Genomic DNA, 21,233 nt, shown 5'->3' on the forward strand with positions numbered 1-21,233 from the left:
CCCTAATATAGCCTCAGCTTCACCATAACTACTATCAAGCAGATTCCCTGTCTAGGAACAGGAATTTGCTTTAATGTTGAATGCTAAAGACCAACACCGGCCCATGTTTGCAGGCACGTAGCTTAGTCAATGAGATTCGGGAAGGTGTGAACATCACATTTCCCAAATAAAAATCAGTGGGATCCAGGTCCTGCGATGCATACTCTGGCTTCACCTCCCTCTCTCACTGGCAGGATGAGTCGCCTTGATCAAAATGATCGTCCTCCCTCGGTTTTTATACTTGTTCAATAATATTCCGATTCCGCTTCCCAGCAGCTTTTTTCTTAAACTTCGGTCCCATTTGATTCGCTTAACTTGATGTGGCAGGAATCCCAGGGTCAGCTGGGACGCTATGACATCGCCTTATGCCAGGGGAGGTTTTGGGGTTCCAAACTTTCACATATATTAACCTGGTAGCACAGTGCAGCTTTGCGCACCCTGGTACCATCCGGATGCTTGATTGCCCTACTCAAGACCTGAAGCTGATCTGATGTTTCCTGCAAAACTCTACACAGTATTACCTCAGGGCCTTCCAAGAGACCCTAGAGACATTCAAACCGTTCTATGACCAGCTGGGCCTGGCGGAAATTGGTTAGAATCACAACCCCGAAAACACTATATTCCTGTAAAATTCCGGTTTTGAAGAATGCATAGATCCCCATCATGACTTAAAAAATAGTGCAGCGTACTCTAACCAAATTTACAATCAGGAAGATAGGCGACCTATTTCCAGACGGCCATGTCTTTGACGGAGACGAGGAGGATAGATTTAGTGAAGCTACGTTTATGGACAAATTCATACTTCGACGGGTGCGATGCGCGCTTAGGGCTGCATTTACAGAATTTCCCTTGGCACCAGCCGACTTCGCCGCTTAACCACTGTAATTTCGTCCCCGGGTAGTGCCCGATTGGTTTTGAAAATGTATAGTTCATGCATGACACTAGTTCCTGGAAAGGACACCAAGATCAGGGAGGCTTGGGAAAGGGTTTTGGGGCATCCTATTCCAGACAATCAGTGGGACTTTAGCTGTGCACAAATTAAAGAAGTTTCCTTAAACAGCAGACACCGGTTATTACACTTTAAATTCTTATGAAGGGTCTATATGTCCCCAGAAAAAATACACACCATCGATGCTAGCAGGCCACATGAATGTTTAAAGTGTGGCGCACCACACGCAGACTTTGCACACTTAGTTCGGAACTGCGCAAAGATTGGGGCATATTGGGGTTCGAGTTGCACTGAAATAGATAAGATGATTGATGGATATGTGGCTCTCTCGCCGGAGTCTGCATTATTGGGCTGTGTACTAAGCTTACCTAAGCCTGTTCGTAAATTTACTGCAAGTTGCCTTCCTGCGTGCCCTTAATTAGGGCTGCAAGGTCCCTCCCCTGACCAAGGCCTGGCTCCAAAGTTTGGCCTACTGTAACACAAATAGTGATCTGTACGTGGACACCATACCTGCAGCGTCACGTCCAAAGGATATTTGGGGCCCCTTCAAAGCCTATTTAGTGGACTAGAACACCACCCCCACTTCACAACCCCTGGATGGGCTTGGCCCCACAGGAGGGAGCGACACGCTAAAGGGTCGGCATACGCCTATAAAATGCACCCATTGTTATGTATTCTTCATCTCAGTGGGGGTAAACTCGACCTTCTCAGATTACAGATGCTTATTGTGGGGTTGGAAAGCATTGTCTGGGTGATCTGGGTACATAGATAGGCAGTTACTGATGCAAAGCCGGTTGGAGGGTGGGGGAGACAATCTCGGCAAATGTATTCAATGTTCATTGTATGATTCAACCTGGAGTTACCTACTGCGGTGAGGCAGTGTACTACATATGTGAATGCTGTGACTTTTTGTATTATGGAAATGGAAAATAAAGTTAAAGAAAAAAGAAAATCAATGGGATCCAGGGTGGAGGAGGGGTGAGATGACCATGGTTCTCAATGAGTTGTTTCTATGAGAAACAGGGTCACTAGTGAATTACATTAGGTGGGCCTCGGTCTAGAGGGGCACAGTGGGAGAAAAAAGATGCCTTTGAATGCTACTCTGAATGATTACCACTGGTTGGGTTATGTGCAAGTGTTCACTTCATCACATTTTGGCTATTTGATCGCCAGTAGTATTCCTGGAAACTTGAAGGAGGCGCAGCTTTCCAAGTTACTACTGCTAATGTTTGAGACTTTTAAAAAGTAGTATTCAAAGAGTATGCCTACCGGTGCTGCTTTACTACTTTTTTGGTAAAATTGTCACTATACATATTTAAGATCCGGGTCCAAAAATTGACAAGTTTTACCCTCTTAATGAAATGAGGACAAGAAAAAAACCAACACAGACATAGAGGACACAACTCAGGGCTCCTTGACCCTACTACCTAACCAAGACTGCATTTGAAGGGTGTCACACCCCAAACACCCCTGCTGAAGCTACATCACTGCCCGTCCCACCTGGGCCTGGTAGCTCTCTATGGGAACTCATGACTATGGACATGTACAACACAATGGCCTTGACGTCCTGTCTTAGGATCACCTATTTTAAATGTATTTTCACTTCACCCAATCTTTGTCACGTCCGCTACAAGGAGCCTTGATGGTCGAGTTGTCAAATAAGTGTATTTGGGCAGGGCTCCATGTTTCCAGCCATCATCTTTTACAAATCATTTTATCAAGTGATAGACAGCCCTATGTACTAAATCCAAGTCAAAGACAGAGGGGGGTTCAAAGGCACATTAATAGACTGAGCCATAGGTCTAACCTGGCTCTAAGAGTCCGCGCACGAGCCGAGCTACGAACACGATAGCATTTGGCATGTATATTGTGCAACAAATATAATAAGAGGCAAGTTAGAAGTCATGTAAACCCTAAATGTGGCCTAGAGTCTTATCAAAGATGGAGCAGCATTGTAGTCTACTAAATCAAACATTAGAGGTCTTTGATACTTGAATTCAAGTATTTAAAAGTGTTCTCAGAGGCTCTGTGAAAAAAAAAATTTGCCTAGAAACACACAATGTGGATAAGCAAGGAAGACAGTATTGGTTCCAGGTAATCTGGTTTAACATTTTAAAATGCATCCACCAGATGGATAACTCTCTTGCTCTCTCAACTTACAACAAAAGTCACTGTTTTCTCTTTCATAATTTTTTCGAGCAGAGAAAAAACTGACAAAGCTAGCAGACACAACTCAGGGCTGCCAGACCCAACTACCAAGCCTAAAATGTGTTAATTAGGGCGGTGTCACACCTCAAACAACCCTGTCCCCCCCATAAGCTACAACTCTACATATCTGCTATTACACAGTAAAAATCTACGATCCCTGGGCGAATAAAATAAAGGAATCCTTCTTGGTGTGGTGAGGCCGCTCAGCCCTATCTGCATAGCAGTCTAGGGTGTTGCACTGGCTATTTAGGCGAAGAAAGCCCTAGTGGCTCCAGCCCACGAGGTGGGGGCCGTAAGAACTGGATATCACCTTGTGGGTGTCTAGGTTACTTTTATCCTAGTCCCTGTAGATTCCTACCCTAGGGCGTCACCAGCTACCCAGAGGCAATGGAAACGGTCCTATGTGAAAGGGAGAAACAGTCATTACATCGCACTGCTTTTACAACGCACCTGTTACAACGCAACTGCTTTTACATCGCATGTCATTACAACGCAAGCCATTACAATGCATGTCACTACAACGCATGCAATTACAACGCATGCCATTACAACACATGCCATTACAACGCATTATAAGGTAAGTAATGGAGATTTTTTTGTTTTAGGGTGGGCATGGGTTTTGAGGTAGATGGGAATAGTAATTTTTACCCCTACACCATCTAACACTTTCCCTACTGTTGCACTCACTGGAGTGGGAATAGTAATGTTTACCCCTACACTATCCAACACTTACCCTACTGTTGCACTCACTGGAGGGGGACTAGTATTTTTTACCACTACACTACCCAACACCTACCCTACTTTTCCCCTAAAAGTATTATGAGTTGTATTGGTATGCGTTGTAATGGAATGCGTTGTAATAGTAGTTTTAAAAAATGCGTTGTAATGGCATGCGTTGTAAAATAATACGATGTCATGTTAGTTGCAATGTAAAAAACCCGTTGTAAAAGCATATGTTGTAATTGTTTGCGTTGTAAAGTCATATTCTGTAAAAGGCAGCGCAAACTTATACATCACACCAAGGGAACAGTACTTGTTGGACAATCCACAATTGTCACTTCAGCCCACCTAGACTTTTATGCAGGGCACTACCAGGAGAGGAACAGACTGACTCACCACAAAGGGCGGGGGCTTGGGCAGGTACTCCACCCAGCCACAGACTTGGTGGATTTAATAACTCTGTTTGGTTAAAATAATGATATGAATAGCCAGCTCTTAATTTCCAAAATTGTAAGTTTTGGTAACCAATTTTTTCGGCCTGGAGATGAGGTCTTACCGTACTCACTTTTTAATCCTTTTATGCTCCAGCCGGAGCTGTCAGCTCATCAGCCTTGATGGACAGTGACACGCACACTGTCCAGGAGTAACAGCAATACTCTGCATTTACTGCCACTGTAGTAGAAAAGCTACCAATACCAGACCTGCTAAATTCAAAATAAAATTCACTGTGTTAGAAGGGCACATGGCCTTGGAGGGTGCGGGCTTCATGCCCAGAGGGACTTCTGCCCTAAACCCTCCACCCCATCGGCCTCTTTCACCCTCCAATAAAGCAAAAGCTGGGGCTGCCGTCGATGTCCTGGGGTGTTTTCACATCCTTTAAAGAACATTGGCTGGTTACAGCTTCCATCCAAAGAGGCGCTGGAAACCCACTTTTTGCGGTGCTTTCCAGCTCACCTATTCTGCCACCTTGCCATATCAGGTCTTCACCAGGTGACTGTGAGAAGAGAGCCAATATAGTCTTCATGGCACTGTGTTAGCTGGCAGGTCTCTCAGGGTATCAGGCAGAAGGTAACAGTAATGTCCATTCCAAGTCCAGGTGTCACTAGCCAGCCGGGCACTTTAGAAAAAGGCATCTTGCATCTTGGATTGCCGCGCAGGTCTGCCAACTGATCCTTGGAGTCCGCAGCTTAGTCTTGGGTACAAGAGGGAGCAAGTCCAGTCCTTCAGGAGTCCTCTCAGGTCCCAGGCAGCAGATGCAGTCCTTTTCTGTAAGGCAAAAGTGTTCTGAAGTGGGTGACTGGAGGAGTTAGATGTATGCCTGACACCAGCTAGTGGCACTCCCTAAGCAATGGGTGTCAGAGAGAAATGACCAGTATCCTCCCACACCCAGTGCTAAAATCCGGTATCAAGCAGGTATTATACTCACCTAGAGATAGAAGTCTGGTAGGACAAATGCTGGGTCCTTCAGCAACCAGACAGGGGATGTACAAGAATTGTCGTGGAATCACGTTCTCTCCCTTTCAAGTGTGCTCCGAATGTACCCTGTGGATGAACAGATATCTCAAGCAGGATTTGACACTGTAGTGTCAAAAGGAATGCACATAGGCCCCACCTGCATATTCTGTGGCGCTCAGAGGAGTCACCTCTGCCCATTTAGGTCAGCCTATTTATTTCTATGGATAGGCAATTACCTCCCGTTCACATGTTTTCAAGACTGAGCACAGGCTGAGAGCTGTCAGAGGAATTCTAATTAGCTTTCTGACAGTTCAGGCAGGTAAAGGAAAACTTTATAAAAGTGACTTTTGCTTAATAATGATTAAAATCCGACATCACAATTGAAAAAAACAGTATTAGTATTTTAATCTGTACTGGTTTTCTACATAGAATAGTTAGGTCTGCCACAGTGCACTTTTATGGTCTTATCATTGAAGGGACATGGTAACATTCATTTTTGTACATGCACCACATTTAAATACTATGCACCCCACCTGGTGTGCTAGATGGCTTACATTAGGGTGACTTACTCATATTTAAAAGGGAGATTTTCAACTGTCAAAAATGGTCAGGCTACAATGATATGTCTGAAGCCATATTTCTTTTGTAACACTAGTGGATGTCACAATAAGTGCTCAAGTCCACATTTCACTATTAACTTTTCATGAGATGGATGCATTTCTGCACTATATATTATGGCCCTATAGGAAAAGTTAAATACGACAATCAGTGATTAGCTTATTTCTCCATAATTAAGGGGTCAGATCACCTACACTGGGAACTGGACAGCAGTGTTCCAGTGTGCAGAGTCTAAAAACTAGCAATAAAACAGGGTCCAGTAAAAGGCGAAAAATCGGGATGACCACGTAGAAAGGTGAATTTCCTACAGTTATGCATATATGTCAGATTCAGAATTATGATCAGATCTGAGTAAGATTTAATGAATAGTTTTTTCCTACCATCTTTATTGGATTTTATTATATTCTATTCAGTGGATATATCATTCCATTCTGACAATTTTTACAACAGCATTCTCAGCATCACGAGCTCCATGCCCATGAACACACATCTAAGGTAACAGGAAAGAGCATTTTTCATCAAACCTTTTTAACTATTAGCAAATCTGAATACGCCAGTGAAAAGGAAAACATGTATTGTGTATTTATGACATGCAGTTTACCCCAAGGATACCCAGTGGTGCGGTAAGTCTGTGTTAGACTTGCCATATATGGCAAAAAGTGCATCTTCGCTGCACCAGGACTACTAGAAAGTGATAAGAAGCTCATTGGAGTACAGTAGACGTAGAGACATGTGGATTATATGGGTGCAGAATGACATACTGACGCACTAGCTGCCGGAACAGGTACACAGCCCTCTTGAACACAAGGGGTGCAGGCTTGGTTGTTCAGAAGATTCTCCTAGGGGTTAAGAGGCCTAGTGGGACTTAGTCACATGCTACGGGCGTAGCACTGAATGGTACATATAAGCTTTCAGTGGAAATAGGAGGTTCCCTGTAATTTTACTTTCTTGCCTACTTCTGGGATGAAGGCCCACTGGACGTAAGAAAGCCGTTGGTGGGATGTGTGAGCTTGAGCTGACGCTTCCTTCTTTTCCATTCTTTGCAGGGGAAACGCACTTTGCTGCCCTTGAAAAAAGGCGAGGCTGTGAACTACATCTTCCCCTGCCAGATTCGTATCATCGGATGTGAGATGATGGCACTGGTAAGGACGAGGAGCACCAAGATGCAGGATCACAGCCTAGACTGAGATAGTGCATGCATGGCCATGCCAAAACCTCAGTAAAAGAGGTGCTGCAACACACCCCTCAAGACATCTAATTAGAGGAGATCTCAAAATACATCACTGGGAGATATCTCAATTTATCAATCAGGTGTTTGCTAAGTGCAACTACTCACCCGTCAAGGGTCTCAAGGCACTGGGGGGGGGGAGGGGGTCGCAGGTTCCAGTCCATCAAGGAGGGGGTCTGTCAAAGAGCCAGGTTTTGAAGTTTCTTGCGAAGATGGGGAGCGATGTTGTCTGTCTGAGGTGGAGTGGAAGGTCGTTCCAGGCTCTGGCCACGACGAAGGAGAATGAGCGGCCTCCCAATCTGGTCTTTCTGGTGCGGGGGGCCACAGCGTAGGAGAGCTCGGCTGATCATAGGGTCCTTTGGAGTGCGTGGAATTTGAATCAGCTGTTCAGGTATGCTGGTCCAGTGTCGTGGAGGGCCTTGTGAGCGTTTGTGAGCATCTTGAAGGTGACCCTAGCTTTGATTGGGAGCCAGTGGAGTGTGTGCAGGTGCCGGGAGATGTGGCAGTGAGGACCAGTCTTGCAGCAGCGTTTTGGATGTTTTGTAGTTTGTGGGTGAGGGTTTTGTTTATTCCGGCATAGAGTGCGTTGTCAAAGTCGAATCTGCTGGTGACCAGGGCATAAGTGACGGTCTTTGTGTTCGAGGGGGATACATTTGAAGGTCTTACATAGAAGGCGGAGTGTGTGTAAGAAGGACGACGAGACAGAGTTGATCTGGCGGTCCATTTTGAGTTCTGAGTCCAGGATGATTCTCAGGTTGCGTGCGTTGTCCGTGGGGGTGGGCAGGTTTCAGAGGGCGGGGGCCATCATGTGTTGTTCCAGGTGACGGGGGTTGGGCCCATGAGGAGTACTTCCGTTTTGTAGGTGTTTAGTTGTAGGCAGTTGTTTTTTATCCATTTGGTGAAGGCTTCCATGCCTTCTCAAAAGTTGTGTCTGGCGGTGTTCGGTTCGTTGGACAGGGAGTGGATGAGTTGGGTGTCGTCTGCGTATGACACAATGTTAAGTCCGTAGGTTCTGACGATGGGGGTGAGTGGAGCCATGTAGACTTTGAAGAGCATAAGGCTGAGGGAGGACCCCTGGTAGGTGTTACGGTCCGAGAGGAAAGGAGGGGGGAGCCTGACCCGCTGCGTTCTGCCTGAGGGGAAGGAGCGGATCCAGTCAAGGTCCTTGTCTTGGATCGCTGCGTCGTGGAGTGTGGAGGGTGCAGTGACAGACTGTGTTGAACGCCGCTGAGAGGTCGAGGAGGATGAGGGCTGCTGTTTCTCCTTTGTCCAGTAGGGTGCAAATGTTGTAGGTTGCGGCGAGGAGGGCGGATTCCGTACTGTATTATTTCTGAAGCCGGATTGGGAGGAGTCAAGGATGTTGTGCTCTTCGATGAATGTGGCAAGTTGGCTGTTGATCGCTTTCTCGATGACTTTCGCTGGGAACGGGAGCAGGGAGATGGGTTTGTAGTTTTTGATGTCAGTGGGTTCTGCCAAGGGTTTCTTCAGGAGGGGGTTGATCTCAGCGTGTTTCCAGTCGTCTGGGAACGAGGGCGTTGCCAGGGAGAGATTGATGGTGTGGCAGAGGATGGGTGTGATGGTGTCAGTGGCTCTGTTGAAAATGTGGTGGGGGCAGGGGTCCGTGAGGGCCCCGAAGTGGATTGACTTCATTGTCTTCAGTGTGTCCACGGTGGTGACTTCCGGGTGTCGGGGGTGGTTGGTGAGGGTTCAGTGTGTTGGTTGTCTTCATTGTAGTTGTCGTAGATGCTCTTGATTTTGTGGTGGAAAAAGGTGCTGAGTTTGTCGCAGAGGTCTTGTGAGGGAGGGATGTCGGTAGACTCGCTGGTGGGTTGGGCGAACTCCTTGATGATGTTGAAGAGTTCTTTGAATGGCCATGGCAATGTCCGGTCCCAAGGTGGTGTTGGTCAAGGGTTCTATAAAGAATGCTATGACCGGGGTGGTGCTGTCGAGGAGCGAGGAGGTCCCAGATTTTTGGTGGCATGTTTGTGGAGGGATCGGACGTTGAGGAGGATGAATTGCATATCTCAGTGGAGGAGAGGCCATTACACATTCCTGTGAAGATCTCCCTTAGGAGAGTATACAGCATTACCCTAGTGACCTGTATGTGGAGAAGGCGCTACCTCACAAGCCCTGCTAAATCTCAATAACGGATATGTCCCTACATAGCCCTGGAGACATCTTACTACAGGAGATCCTCTGGCAAAAACCTGGCACCTCAGAAGAGAAGAGAAGGCACTACAGCACATGCCTAGAGACATCTTGATACAGGAGATGTTCTACACATCCTTGGCAACTCCTTAGTAAAGAGGATGATGCAACACAGACCTGGAGACATCTCAGTAGAGGAGATGCTTCTACACATTCATAGGGGCCATATCAATAGAGGAGACACGTCAACACTGTCCTGGGGGTCGTCTCGGTAGAGGAGATGCTTGTCAATCAATCAATCAATCAAACATTTGTAAAGCGCACTACATACCCGCGAGGGTCTCAAGGCGCTGAGGGGGCGCTACTGATCGAACAGCTAGGTCTTGAGTAACCTCCTGAAGGTCAGCAGGTCTTGGGTCTGTTGTAGGCTCAGTGGGAGGGTGTTCCATGTATTGGCGGCGAGGTGTGAGAAGGAGCTCCCACCAGTGGTTGTTCTTTGGATGCGCGTGATGGTGGCAAGTGAGAGGTCGGCAGAGCATAGCTGGCGGTTGGGGATGTAGAAGGAGAGCCGTCTGTTGAGGTAGGCTGGGCCAGTCTTTTGGAGTGCCTTGTGTGCGTGGGTGAGAAGCTTAAAGGATATCCTCTTGTTGACGGGTAGCCAGTGCAGGTTTCTCAGGTGGGGGGTGATGTGGCCGTGGCATGATACGTCGAGGATCAGTCGTGCTGAGGCGTTTTGGATGCATTGTAGTCGTTTGATGAGCTTGGTCGGGGCTCACACGTAGAGGGCGTTTCCGTAGTCGAGTCTGCTGCTGACGAGAGCCTGGGTGACTGTCCTTCTTGTATCTGTGGATCTTGCGGAGCATGCAGAGGGTGTTGAAGCAGGAGGAGGATACGACGTTGACTTGCTTGGTCATTGAGAGCGTTGAGTCTTGTACATTATCCTAGTGGACATCTCAGCAAAGGAAATGCTTGTACACTATCCTAGGGGACGTCGGTAGAGGAGATACTTGTACACTGTCTTAGATGACATCTTGGTAGAGGAGATCCTTCTACACTGTCCTAGGGGACATATCGGTAGAGACACTTGTACACTGTCCTATGGGACATACCAGTAGAGGAGATGCGTGGACTGTCCTAGGAATCTTCTCGGTAGAAGAGAAACTTCTACACTGTCCTAGGGAACATATTGGTAGAGATGCTTGTACACTGTCCTAGGGGTCTTCTCAGTAGAGGAGATACTAGTACAGAGTCCTAGAGGACATCTCAGCAGAGGAAATGCTTGTATATTGTCCTTGGAGGCAGGTTGGTAGAGGAGATACGTGTACACTGTCTTAGATTACATCTCGGTAGAGGAGATCCTTCTACACTGTCCTAGAGGACATATCGGTAGAGGAGACACTTGTACGCTTTCATAGGGGATATATTGGGAGAGGAGATGCTTGTACACTGTCCTAGATAACATCTCAGTAGAGGAGATGCTTGCACCCTGTCCTTGGGGACATATCATTAGAGGAGATGCATGTACACTGTTCTAGACGACATCTCAGTAGAGGAGAAGCTTGTACACTGTCCTAGGTGACATATTGGTAGAGGAGACACTTGTACACTGTCCTAGGGGGCATAAGGGTAAAGCAGATGCTTGTACTCTGTCCTAGACAACATCTCAGTAGAGGAGATGCTTGCACACTGTTCTAAACGACATCTCAGAAGAGAAGCCCTCCAACATACTCCTGGGTGGGACCTCAGTAGAGGAGACACAGCCACAAAGCCACCAGGGGCACCTCAGTACACAAATCGCCAAAACACATTTCTGCATAATTTTTATATTGAAAATCTTCTCCATTTCTGAAGTGAGGTGCTCTTGAATGGCATTTTGGGAATGAGGTCTACCATCCAGACTCTAGCACTCAGTCTATTTACCTTTGTGAATTGTGTCCCCAAACTAGAAAATGAAAGTCAGAGATTGTGTATGTAGCGTACCGCAGGGCAGGGCCCAATGCACAACCTTCTTCTGAGTGTATAGGGTTTCCAGCCTCTCCAGGAGGCTGTAGGCTTGTCGACCTCTGGGAGCTATTCCTTCTCCTAAAGAGACTATCACATCTTTCCATTGCAGATCCGGGAGCTCTTGCACTGCATCCCTATCATCATTTTCGTGATTGCCGTCTGCTTTATAGACCACCTCTTAACCGTGATCTTCCAGATTATCAGAAAGCGCGCTGCTGTGACGTACACCTTCAAAAGTAAGTGGACTAGTGCACAGTCAACTTTCTTATCACCCACTCTGGGGGGTGGAGGGGAACATGCCGGATTTTCTGTATACTTTATTTGTGGGCTAAATTATTGCAAATCTTTAAATGTTTTAGTTCAAATCGCATTCCCTAAAGTGCATGCCAACAGCAGATGAAGAAACACCAGATTTAGCAAAAACAACAAGATGATGGACGGAGCGCTGAAACTTTTCAACCACTCACCCCCAGTCAAGAGATCTGGTCTTAATGCATCGTTCTTTTGCTCACTATACCATATACAAATCAGTCTTTACCCTCCACCTTTATGGAACAGACCAGCTGGAACTGCCATGCCAGGTCCTCCCTGGACCGTAAACAAGCATTCTGGGCCCGGTTTCATCTTAAATCACCCCTCAACAGTCAAGATAGCTTGAATCCAGTGGTACAGTGAGCAAGGGACCCACATCTGGGCATATCCGTCCCACTTAGTGCGAACAAAGCAAACACAACAAGATGATGGAAGGAGAGCTGAAACTTTTCAACCACTCACCCCTAGTCAACAGATTATTTCATTTCATTTTGTGATGTTGAAACACCAGATTTGCCACACCTTGAGGCCGGGAGTTCCAACCCACTATAGCCAGAAAGGTGTCTTCATAGCCTATTAACATCTTTACAATTTCCAGGGCCTCTGCACTTTTATAATCCACGTATAATGTGATAGCTAAGAGATTCCACACTCAAACATCCTTTTACGAGCTGACATGCTGCACTGAGTAGTTAGTATCTACCATATAAACACAGAATAATCATGTCTACGGTGTACTTTAGAAACTTGGTGATCTGTATTAATCCTTTCCCGTCTCCTGTGGATTATGCAAGTTGAAACTAAACTGTTACTCTACTACTGTAAATGGACACTGAAAAAACCCTGTTTGTATGTCAATACCACACTGAAGGCTGTGCTCATGAAAAAACGTAAAAAAGCATGCTATGATAACATTCAATCAGAGCTCTATTTGGAATCACTGAATCTTACAGATGAGTTCTGCTAGAGGCACCACAACCACTCGTCTTTAAGTACAACAGCCTTCTAAAAAACAGGACAACTGAGGTTCGGATGTGGTCATGGAGTTCAACATTTCAAGGGCCTGTGATGTTGGGATTCACAAAAGTCTTTCTTTAAAGGTTTACTGGGGTGGCTATGGTGGGTTACTTACCAGCCCTGCAAAGGTTCAATTCAGTCCACTCTACCAGGCTGAGTCAATTCTCACCAAGCAGTGCCTTTGTCTCCTGCGGTGTCCCCAAAACCGTCTACGTATACCTCAAACCCGTAGCAGATCTGAATAAAGAACATTAAGCCAATTACTAAATACAAGCAGACAATACCCCGGTGTATGCTTTATTTCTACGCTTCTGCGGCTAATAGCCCGAAAACCAGGCATGTGCGAAATATTAATTAAAATCCAGAAATTTACAGAGTACTGCAAATTTTTTGGAGTTACGTACATTTTTAAGCTGTGAAATTTTGTAGAATTTTGTGTACCAGATGTATAGTTTGATTGGAAATGTTTAGCTGGAGCATACATTTTGTCCTCAAACCATACCCTTTGCTGGGATCTTACTGATATCACTCCAAAGTATATGTACTGGTCTTTGTCAAGAGTCTCATTGAGATCTATTTTCTTCACTCTCTGAGGTGGTGAAAAATCTTGAACACCTTTGACTGATATCTCACCTTTCTTTCCAAGTCAATAGGCCACGTTCAAAAGCGGTCTTCAAGATTAAATCAATGTAAAGGATTCTTTTCTTATTTCCCCATCCCAATCACATGTATACGGTTCCAGGCACTGTTTTAGCTGACATAGGCTATTGGAATGGTCTCCATGTCAGTCTCTCCAATTCTGTCAATAGCATTTTTATATCATCCAGAACCATGTATCTCACTTTTCTAAACGTGTCCATACATGAGCATGCACAATTTGGCCACAAGTCAAGAGTTGTCTCCTTTTAATATAACACTCTCAACTCCAATTCATTTCACAGGACCACAAATCACTACTAACAAAATTTCCTAAACAAGAAAGAGTTTCTTATGTTTACTTCTGACATATAAAAATAGTAATTGAAGTCTTAAACATGCAAATAGTTCTGTCCATATGACTATCTTTTAAGATTTTACGATGCAAGGTAAAATGGATGCCATGCCAACCCATCTGCAACTAAAGGATTTCTTTTTAACTCTCTATCAAAGTCTTTCTTTGCATAGCACAAGCATGGGAACCCAGGTCTTCTCAGTCCCATGAGTGCATAATTAATACATACAAACGCTTGCCTTATTCCAAGTCTTTATAGACTCCTTTCAGCAGTGATCATATCTACACAGGAAAAATGTCTGACTGTGTTAATGCACTTGCAGATCAGTGTAAATGTGCACGTCACAAGACGGAATGCAAAGAGGGAAATCTGGTTTTCCATTTGGAGTATTCAGGATTTAGGTCATTAAAGCATTGCTCTTTTCAGTGCTATGGAGTCAAATATCTGAGGGAGTTAGTACCATAAAGGAAAAGATAGTCATTACTGTAATATAGATCACTACACTTGAAATGTGGCATGATGCTTAAATACCAGTTGACGATACTAGCACACCCAGGCCCTCACGAGTCAGGAGGAGCCCAATTATCTCACCGAATTCCACTCTGCCTGGCTCCAAGTGGTTCAGATTTTTGTTTTTTCTGGCTGTGAGAGAAGGAAAAGTCGCCTACCTGTCATGCTAGTTCTTGTCCAGGGAATCCTCAAAGTCATTAGCTCTGAATAGTCCCCCCCCCCCCACGTGCGGAGATCCAGAAGACTCTAAAAAATATATATATATCAAACACAAGTTTAGCCCCAAAGGAAGAAGCCACCAGGTAATTGAATTGCTCCACATTTATTCGAGGCAACTGCATATAGGTAACAGCCAGCAAACAGCCATCCTGCATTTCTTCAGCCAGACTGGTTTCGGGAGTCTATCCCTTCCTCAATGGCATCCTGCTGCTTTCAGACAGTATTTCTCGTGTGCACTGGTGTCTTTCAAGGACCTGCCCCAGTGGGCGTGGCTGCGCTCGCAGCCTGCTGGTACTCATAGTGCCACATAGTTAAACTCAAGTGAGCCTGTCTAGAGCTCACAGCAGAAGTTAAAATTTGATAACACCCATGTGGGTTGATGTACTGTCAATATATAATACACTTTGTACACAGTACTATATATCTCATAAAGAGAGCTAAATATGACTTTAATGAGGATTACCCTGGAAGAGAACTAGGATTACAGGTAATCAACCATTCCTTCTTCTCTTCCAGGGGATCCTCATCAACAATCATAAGCATTGAACAGAATAGCAAGCCCATTCCACAAGATGCAGACATAAAATAAAAACAACCACAACAATCAACCGAAAAAGTTGCTCAAAAAAGCCTGCCCTACTTGAGTATCTGCTTTAGTCTAAATCTAGACAATAATGTCTAGTATAGGTATATACAGATCTCCATGCAGCAGCTTTGCATATTTCTGAAATGGGGGACATTTCAAAGAAGGGCTGCAGTTGCAGCCTTCTCCCTTGTAGAATGTACTTTAATGATTTTTAGCTAGTTGATAAGGGAGAAGTATACATGAAACCATCCACCTAGAGATAGCCTGTTTTTAACAATGCCAAACTTGTTCTCCCTGGGGCATAATTAATAAAGAGGTAATCTGATTTCTTTATGTCTTTGGTTTTTATGTAGGTGGAATGCTATAACTCTTTTAACATCAATTGGTTAAATACCTTTCAGCTGCAGTAGATAGACTAGGAAGGAAGGTCGGTAATGAGATGGTTTGATTAATATAGAAATCTGAAATCACCTTAGGAAGGAAACTGGGATGGGTTCTCATCACCACTCTATTATTATGAAAAACTGTGTATGGTTCAACAGAGCATAATGATTGAATTTCACTGACTTTGAGTGCTGACTTGATGGCTACTAGTAAAGCTGCTTTCCATGTCAGATGCAGTAAAAAGGCTTTATGAATGGGTTCAAATGGGGGGTCATCAATTTTGAAAGCACAATGTTAAGTTCCCAAAGAGGAGATAGTTACTTAATTGGAGAGAATACTTTTTTAAGCCCTTCTAAAAAGTCTTCAATTACAAGAATTTTACAGAATGATATTTGTGATAGAGAATGTCCATAGGCTGTTATAGCCACAATATGCACCTTAATAGAAGAAAACTAAGCAAGAATTCATTGCTAAATGAAGAAGGTAGGGTATAACTACTTCTTTTTGACCCATTATTGGATTGTGTCTGTTTTGAATGGACCATGAGTAAAACTTCTCCCACTTATAGGCAAATGATTTTCTTGAGTGAAAGTCTTTTAGCCTCTCTTAAAATGTCCATGCAGTCTTGTGGCAGGCCTTAATGACCATATTGGAGGAAGTCTGGAGTCAAGCTGTCAAGTTCAGTGATGGAGGGTGGGGCGTTCAGATGGCTGAAGAAAGTCCATGAACCGCCACTGACGGGAACATTCTTTTGCTATTATTATCATTCTGGTCTTGGATCTGTAGAGTTTAATGGTTACGGTCTGTGTGAGAGGAATTGGGGTAAATGCTTAGAGAAATTTCCCTGACCAATTTATCAAAGGGGCTTTTCCTTTTGACCCTAGTTGGAAAAATCTGAATGTGTAGGCTTGCCATTTTTGGGTGTTGGCATCTGCCTACAAATCGATTTTTGGATATCCCCAATCTTGGAAAATGTCTGTTAAGACTTCGTTTGGTATCCAGTTGTGATTGTCCTGAAAAACCAGACTGAGAAAATCTGCTTGTATATTTTGAAACCCTGGATGGATAGCCATTATGGTTAGGTTTCTGGCTATTAGCCATTTCCATTTGGTTTGAGCTTTGAGAAATAGGGAAAGAGAGTGAATCTCTCCTTGCCTGTTAAGGTAGAGCATTGCTGTTGTGTTGTCAGTCTGAATAAGAAGGGAGTTAATTGATATTGATGGGAAAATAGATTTGAGGGCCAGATGAACAGCTCTCAGTTCCAGCAGACTGATATGATACGTTTTTTTTGTCCAACCAAATTCCCTGGTTTTGCAAGTGTCCCATATGAGCAACCCATACCTGGAAAAAGCATTTGGGAACAATGTTTGTGGTGGCAGATCCTGATGGAAAGGTATTCCTACCAAGATGTTCTTTGGTTGAGTCCACCATGGGAGAGCCTGAATTGCAGCCTGTGACAGAGTCCGTTTCTCTTTCCAGCAGTTCGAGATCTGATTCCACTGGTATTCTAGACACTGCTGCAGAGGTCTCATGTGCAGTCATGCATAAGGAACCAGAAGGATACAAAACGCCATTGAGCCTAGTAAGGATACAATCAGTCCGTTGACGAATGGTGATCATTTAAGCGATTGTGACACTTTCCGATTGATTGATAATAATCTCTCCTCTGAAGGATAGTTTACAAAGAACAATGCGGCGGACCACGGTCCAGCACTACTATTCGAAAGTAAATAAGATCTTTTTTCCGTGCACACCCTTCTGGAGCACTGAGAATCAGACAAAACATGCAAATAAGGACTGCATGCACCAGTGATGAAGTCAACGAGAACTGTAAGGATATTTAAAGTATACTTTATTCCATAAGAGAGTTTCTTAAAATTTGCACCACAGCCAATGCGTTTCGTTCATTTGAACTTCGTCAGGGCTCTGTATTACACATGGATTAAATCATACCGCTAATCCCAGCAAATATGCAAACGAGCATTGAGCATAAACATTCATTTTCCCTCCTCCAGAGGCATAGGCTAAGGGGTGACGATTGCCCCAATATGTATTGCAATGTTGTGTGCCAAAATGATAGGCCACTGTCCTGTGTAACGCGGCCACGATCCGAAAGCCAGTCATTCAAAGTTTGAATTCTCAACGCTCGTTTTCATTCTGAGCATCTCTTCATCTCTTCATCTGCATAGAAACCAAAAAGAGAATTGCCTGAAAGCAGTCAATTTAAAATCCGATGTTGAGCCTCTGGCTTAAGTTTGGTTGGTCTGTGCCAAGAAGATCTGCGTGCACAGATATCGTGACAATATCCATGCACAGCAAGATCTGATGCACATTGTCGAGCTCTCCGACCCATTTCAGAACGGGAAGCAGATGATATCAACAACTCTTACCTCGAAATTAGCCAGAACTCGGCCCCGTTTGCAATCCCAGTCTTAGTGAGCACTAATAGAATCCCTAGACCTGTCCTCTCACTCAGGGCCCCTCAATACACTTCTATACATACAGCAAACCCCACCACTGAAGCGCTCCGGCCTCTATCGTGCATGCTCCTCAACGGTAGATCGGCAGTACTACCCGCCACAGATATTGCTGAAGTTATACTCGCGGAAGAAATAGACATTGCATTCCTCACAGAATCCTGCCTTATGACCACTCTACCCCCATCCTAGACCTTCTCACCCCCCCAGGCTACAAAATCATCAGACACGATAGACTGATCAAAACAGGTGGCAGCCTAGCTATCATCCATAAAGAAGGAATACAGCTTACCAGATTAAAATCCACAGAATACCTGACTCTTGAGTATCTAGGTGTTGAACTTTCAGCCAAAGGCACCACGTCCATCAAATTTCACGCCATCAACCATCCTCCTGGTAAACGTACCCTCTTTGCTGAAGAACTAACCGACCTTATAACTTGTTTCTCCCTAAGAGACACGGAAGACGTGTTCCTGGGTGACTTCAATATCCACTGGAACAACCCAGAAGACTCTACAACCCAAAACCTCTCCAACCTGCTTGAAATTTCCAACCTTAAACAACTCTGCAATGAACCAACACACATCAAAGGAGCAACTTTGGATTTGATCATCACCATAAATGAGCTGGTCTCTTTGAGGTCGATTTTTCCCATTGACTTGTCTGACCACCACCTCATACTGTTTAATATTGACTCTCATGTCAGAAACCAACCAATACAACCTGACAAACTTAAGCAATCGACCAGGAACATCAAAGGAGTCCCCATAACTGAACTGGAATCCAGGTTCATGCCCATCTACAACCCCAGCCTTCCAATTGGACGGCCGATGACCTCACAGCCCGCTTTAATTCCAAAATGAGAGAGGTGTTAGATCAAGTAGCACCACTCAAACATCTGAGATCTACCAAATCTAAATCTTGGTTCAATGTGGATGTTAATAACGAAAGGAGACAACTCAAAAAATCAGAACAGACTTGGAGACTAAACACTTTGACTCTCCACCTAGCTCAACTTCGATCAACCCGATCGGCATATAAAAAACACATTTTTAGAGAAAAGGCCACTTTCTTCCGCAGCCAACTATACAAGGCAAAGAATAGACCTAGAGAACTCTTCAACATTGTCAAAAGTCAAACAAACAGCACACCGCCACAAGAAATAAAAGCCACCAAAGATCGATGCGAAGAAATCGCCAGCTTCTTCACTGATAAAGTCACAAAAATTGAGCAATCCTTCATCCAAACCTTAAATCCTTCCCCCCTTGCTACCTGCCCCCCTTTAACCACCCCTGATCATACAGATCAAAATCTTACCACGGACAACCAGACCTGCTTCCAATTGAAAAATGACGCTAATTGGTCAAACTTCGAAGCCATATCGGAAATCAAAGTCTTCAATATAATTGCAAGCTTAAAGACTTCTTCCCACACTATGGACCCCCCCTCCCCCATCCACAATAGTAAAAAAACTCAACCACATCATTGCCCCTTTCTGGACAAAAATCATCAACTCCTCTCTCACATCAGGTTGTGTCCCAGACTCCCTTTAGCTAGGACAAATCACACCTATGCTCAAGAAACCAGGGGCCGACACTAACGATCTCAACAACCTCAGACCTATCTCCAACCTCCCGTTCCTAGCTAAAACTTTGGAGAAGTGCGTTCTCCAACAACTTAACAAACATATTGATGACTTCAACCTTCTCGACATCTTTCAGTCGGGTTTCAGGAAAGGATGTAGCACCAAAACAGCGATGCTCAATATCGCAGATGATATCCACAGAGCCTTAGATGAAGGTGAAGCCTGCCTCCTCATCCTTATTGACTTATCAGCGGCATTTGACACAGTAAACCATTGAGCTTTACTTGAGACTCTGAAAAGTCGATGTGGCATTTATGGCACAGTACTACACTGGTTCACTTCCTTCCTTCAGCACCGTTCGCAACAGATTAAAATCAACTCCTGTCTCTCTGTACCAACACGCGTCAAACTTGGAGTCCCGCAAGGATCGATCCTCTCACCATCCCTCTTCAATCTCTTCATGGAACCCCTTGCAATTATTTTGAAAGAAGCAGGGATTCATTACCACCTATATGCTGATGACACACAAATATACTACAAAATCAAATCGCCCAGTGACGTCCGACACCTCAATGTCAGGCTAACCAAGATCCAAACCTGGTTTAAAGCAAACCACTTAAAACTGAACCCAGACAAAACAAAATTAATACTGTTCTCTCCGAAAAGCTACCACTAACCAATTAAAGTCTGGCTCAAGGAGCTTGATGCTCTAAACTGCTCCCTTGTCCTATCTGACTCAGTAAAGGCACTAGGCATTACCCTGGACAAGAACTTGTCAATGAAGGCTCACATCAACAACTCAGCAAAAAGTGTGCTTTACTCTCTAAAACACTTTAAGAAAATTAAACCTTTCATTCCTCAAGATGATCTCAAGACAATTGTACAATCCCTAGTCCTTTCTAAACTGGACTATGGAAACGCCATCCTAACAGGGTCACCAAAAGCTCACCTAACCCCACTAAGGTCAGTCCTTAACATGGCAGACCGACTCATAACTGGTGTAAAATGTTTTGAACACATCTCACCAACCCTGAACGCACTCAACTGGTTTTCTATGGAAGGTAGATGTATTTTCAAACTGGCCTGCATCACACACAAGGCCCTTCACACTCAATCCCCAAACTACCTAAACAGCAAACTAGTAAAAGCAGGAAAATCCAGAACTCTGAGAAGCACCAACTCACTTCTTCTCATCCCTCTGAAACTGAAAAAAAAATGACCCAGTGCCGGTCCTTCTCTGGCAACGTACTCAGGATGTGGAATGCACTCCCGATCGACCTAGGATGCAACCCCTCCTTCTCTTGCTTCAAAAAGAATCTGAAACTCTTTCTTCTCAACCAATACTTTACCGACTAAGGCAACCGTCCTAGGCATCAATAACCTAGTGGACTCCCCACTTACTTTGACCTTCAAGGATGGTGGTTCTCTGACTGTCAGCCACTTCCGTCCTTCTCCCCTCACTGGATTCATAAGTATTAATTCTTTGCTTTTATCTTTATTCATCCTCGTCCTGCGATGTTATGCGATCTTTTATTTTCCTTTATGTATGTAAAGCGCTCTGATACCCACGGGTCTAGCTAGCGCTATATAAAACTTTATAAATAAATAAATGAAATAAAGATACAAAGCCACCTTCATTCATAGTCTCTTGAAAATCTTGTCTGCTCTTTTTTGGGAGTTTTCCCGAGAATATTTAGCAAATCCCATAGAGACCTATACACCTTCTAAACAAAGCAGAAGTACTGGCCACCTTCATAGTAGATGCTGATGGTCTACACATCT

The 21,233-nt window shown here is 44.5% G+C and overlaps 1 protein-coding gene across 1 annotated transcript in view; it reads left to right on the forward strand.

The window, feature by feature from the left end:
- The window catches only part of DCST1 (DC-STAMP domain containing 1), a 128,888-nt gene that overhangs the window by 60,318 nt on the left and 47,337 nt on the right, over positions 1–21,233 (forward strand). The window contains exons 13-14 of the mRNA XM_086945516.1: positions 7,036–7,131; positions 11,479–11,605. Coding sequence (XP_086801642.1) covers positions 7,036–7,131; positions 11,479–11,605 — 223 coding nt within the window. The remainder of the gene's footprint in view (positions 1–7,035; positions 7,132–11,478; positions 11,606–21,233) is intronic.

The sequence above is a fragment of the Lissotriton vulgaris genome, chromosome 12, assembly GCF_964263255.1.
Source record: "Lissotriton vulgaris chromosome 12, aLisVul1.2, whole genome shotgun sequence".
Taxonomy (NCBI): domain Eukaryota; kingdom Metazoa; phylum Chordata; class Amphibia; order Caudata; family Salamandridae; genus Lissotriton; species Lissotriton vulgaris.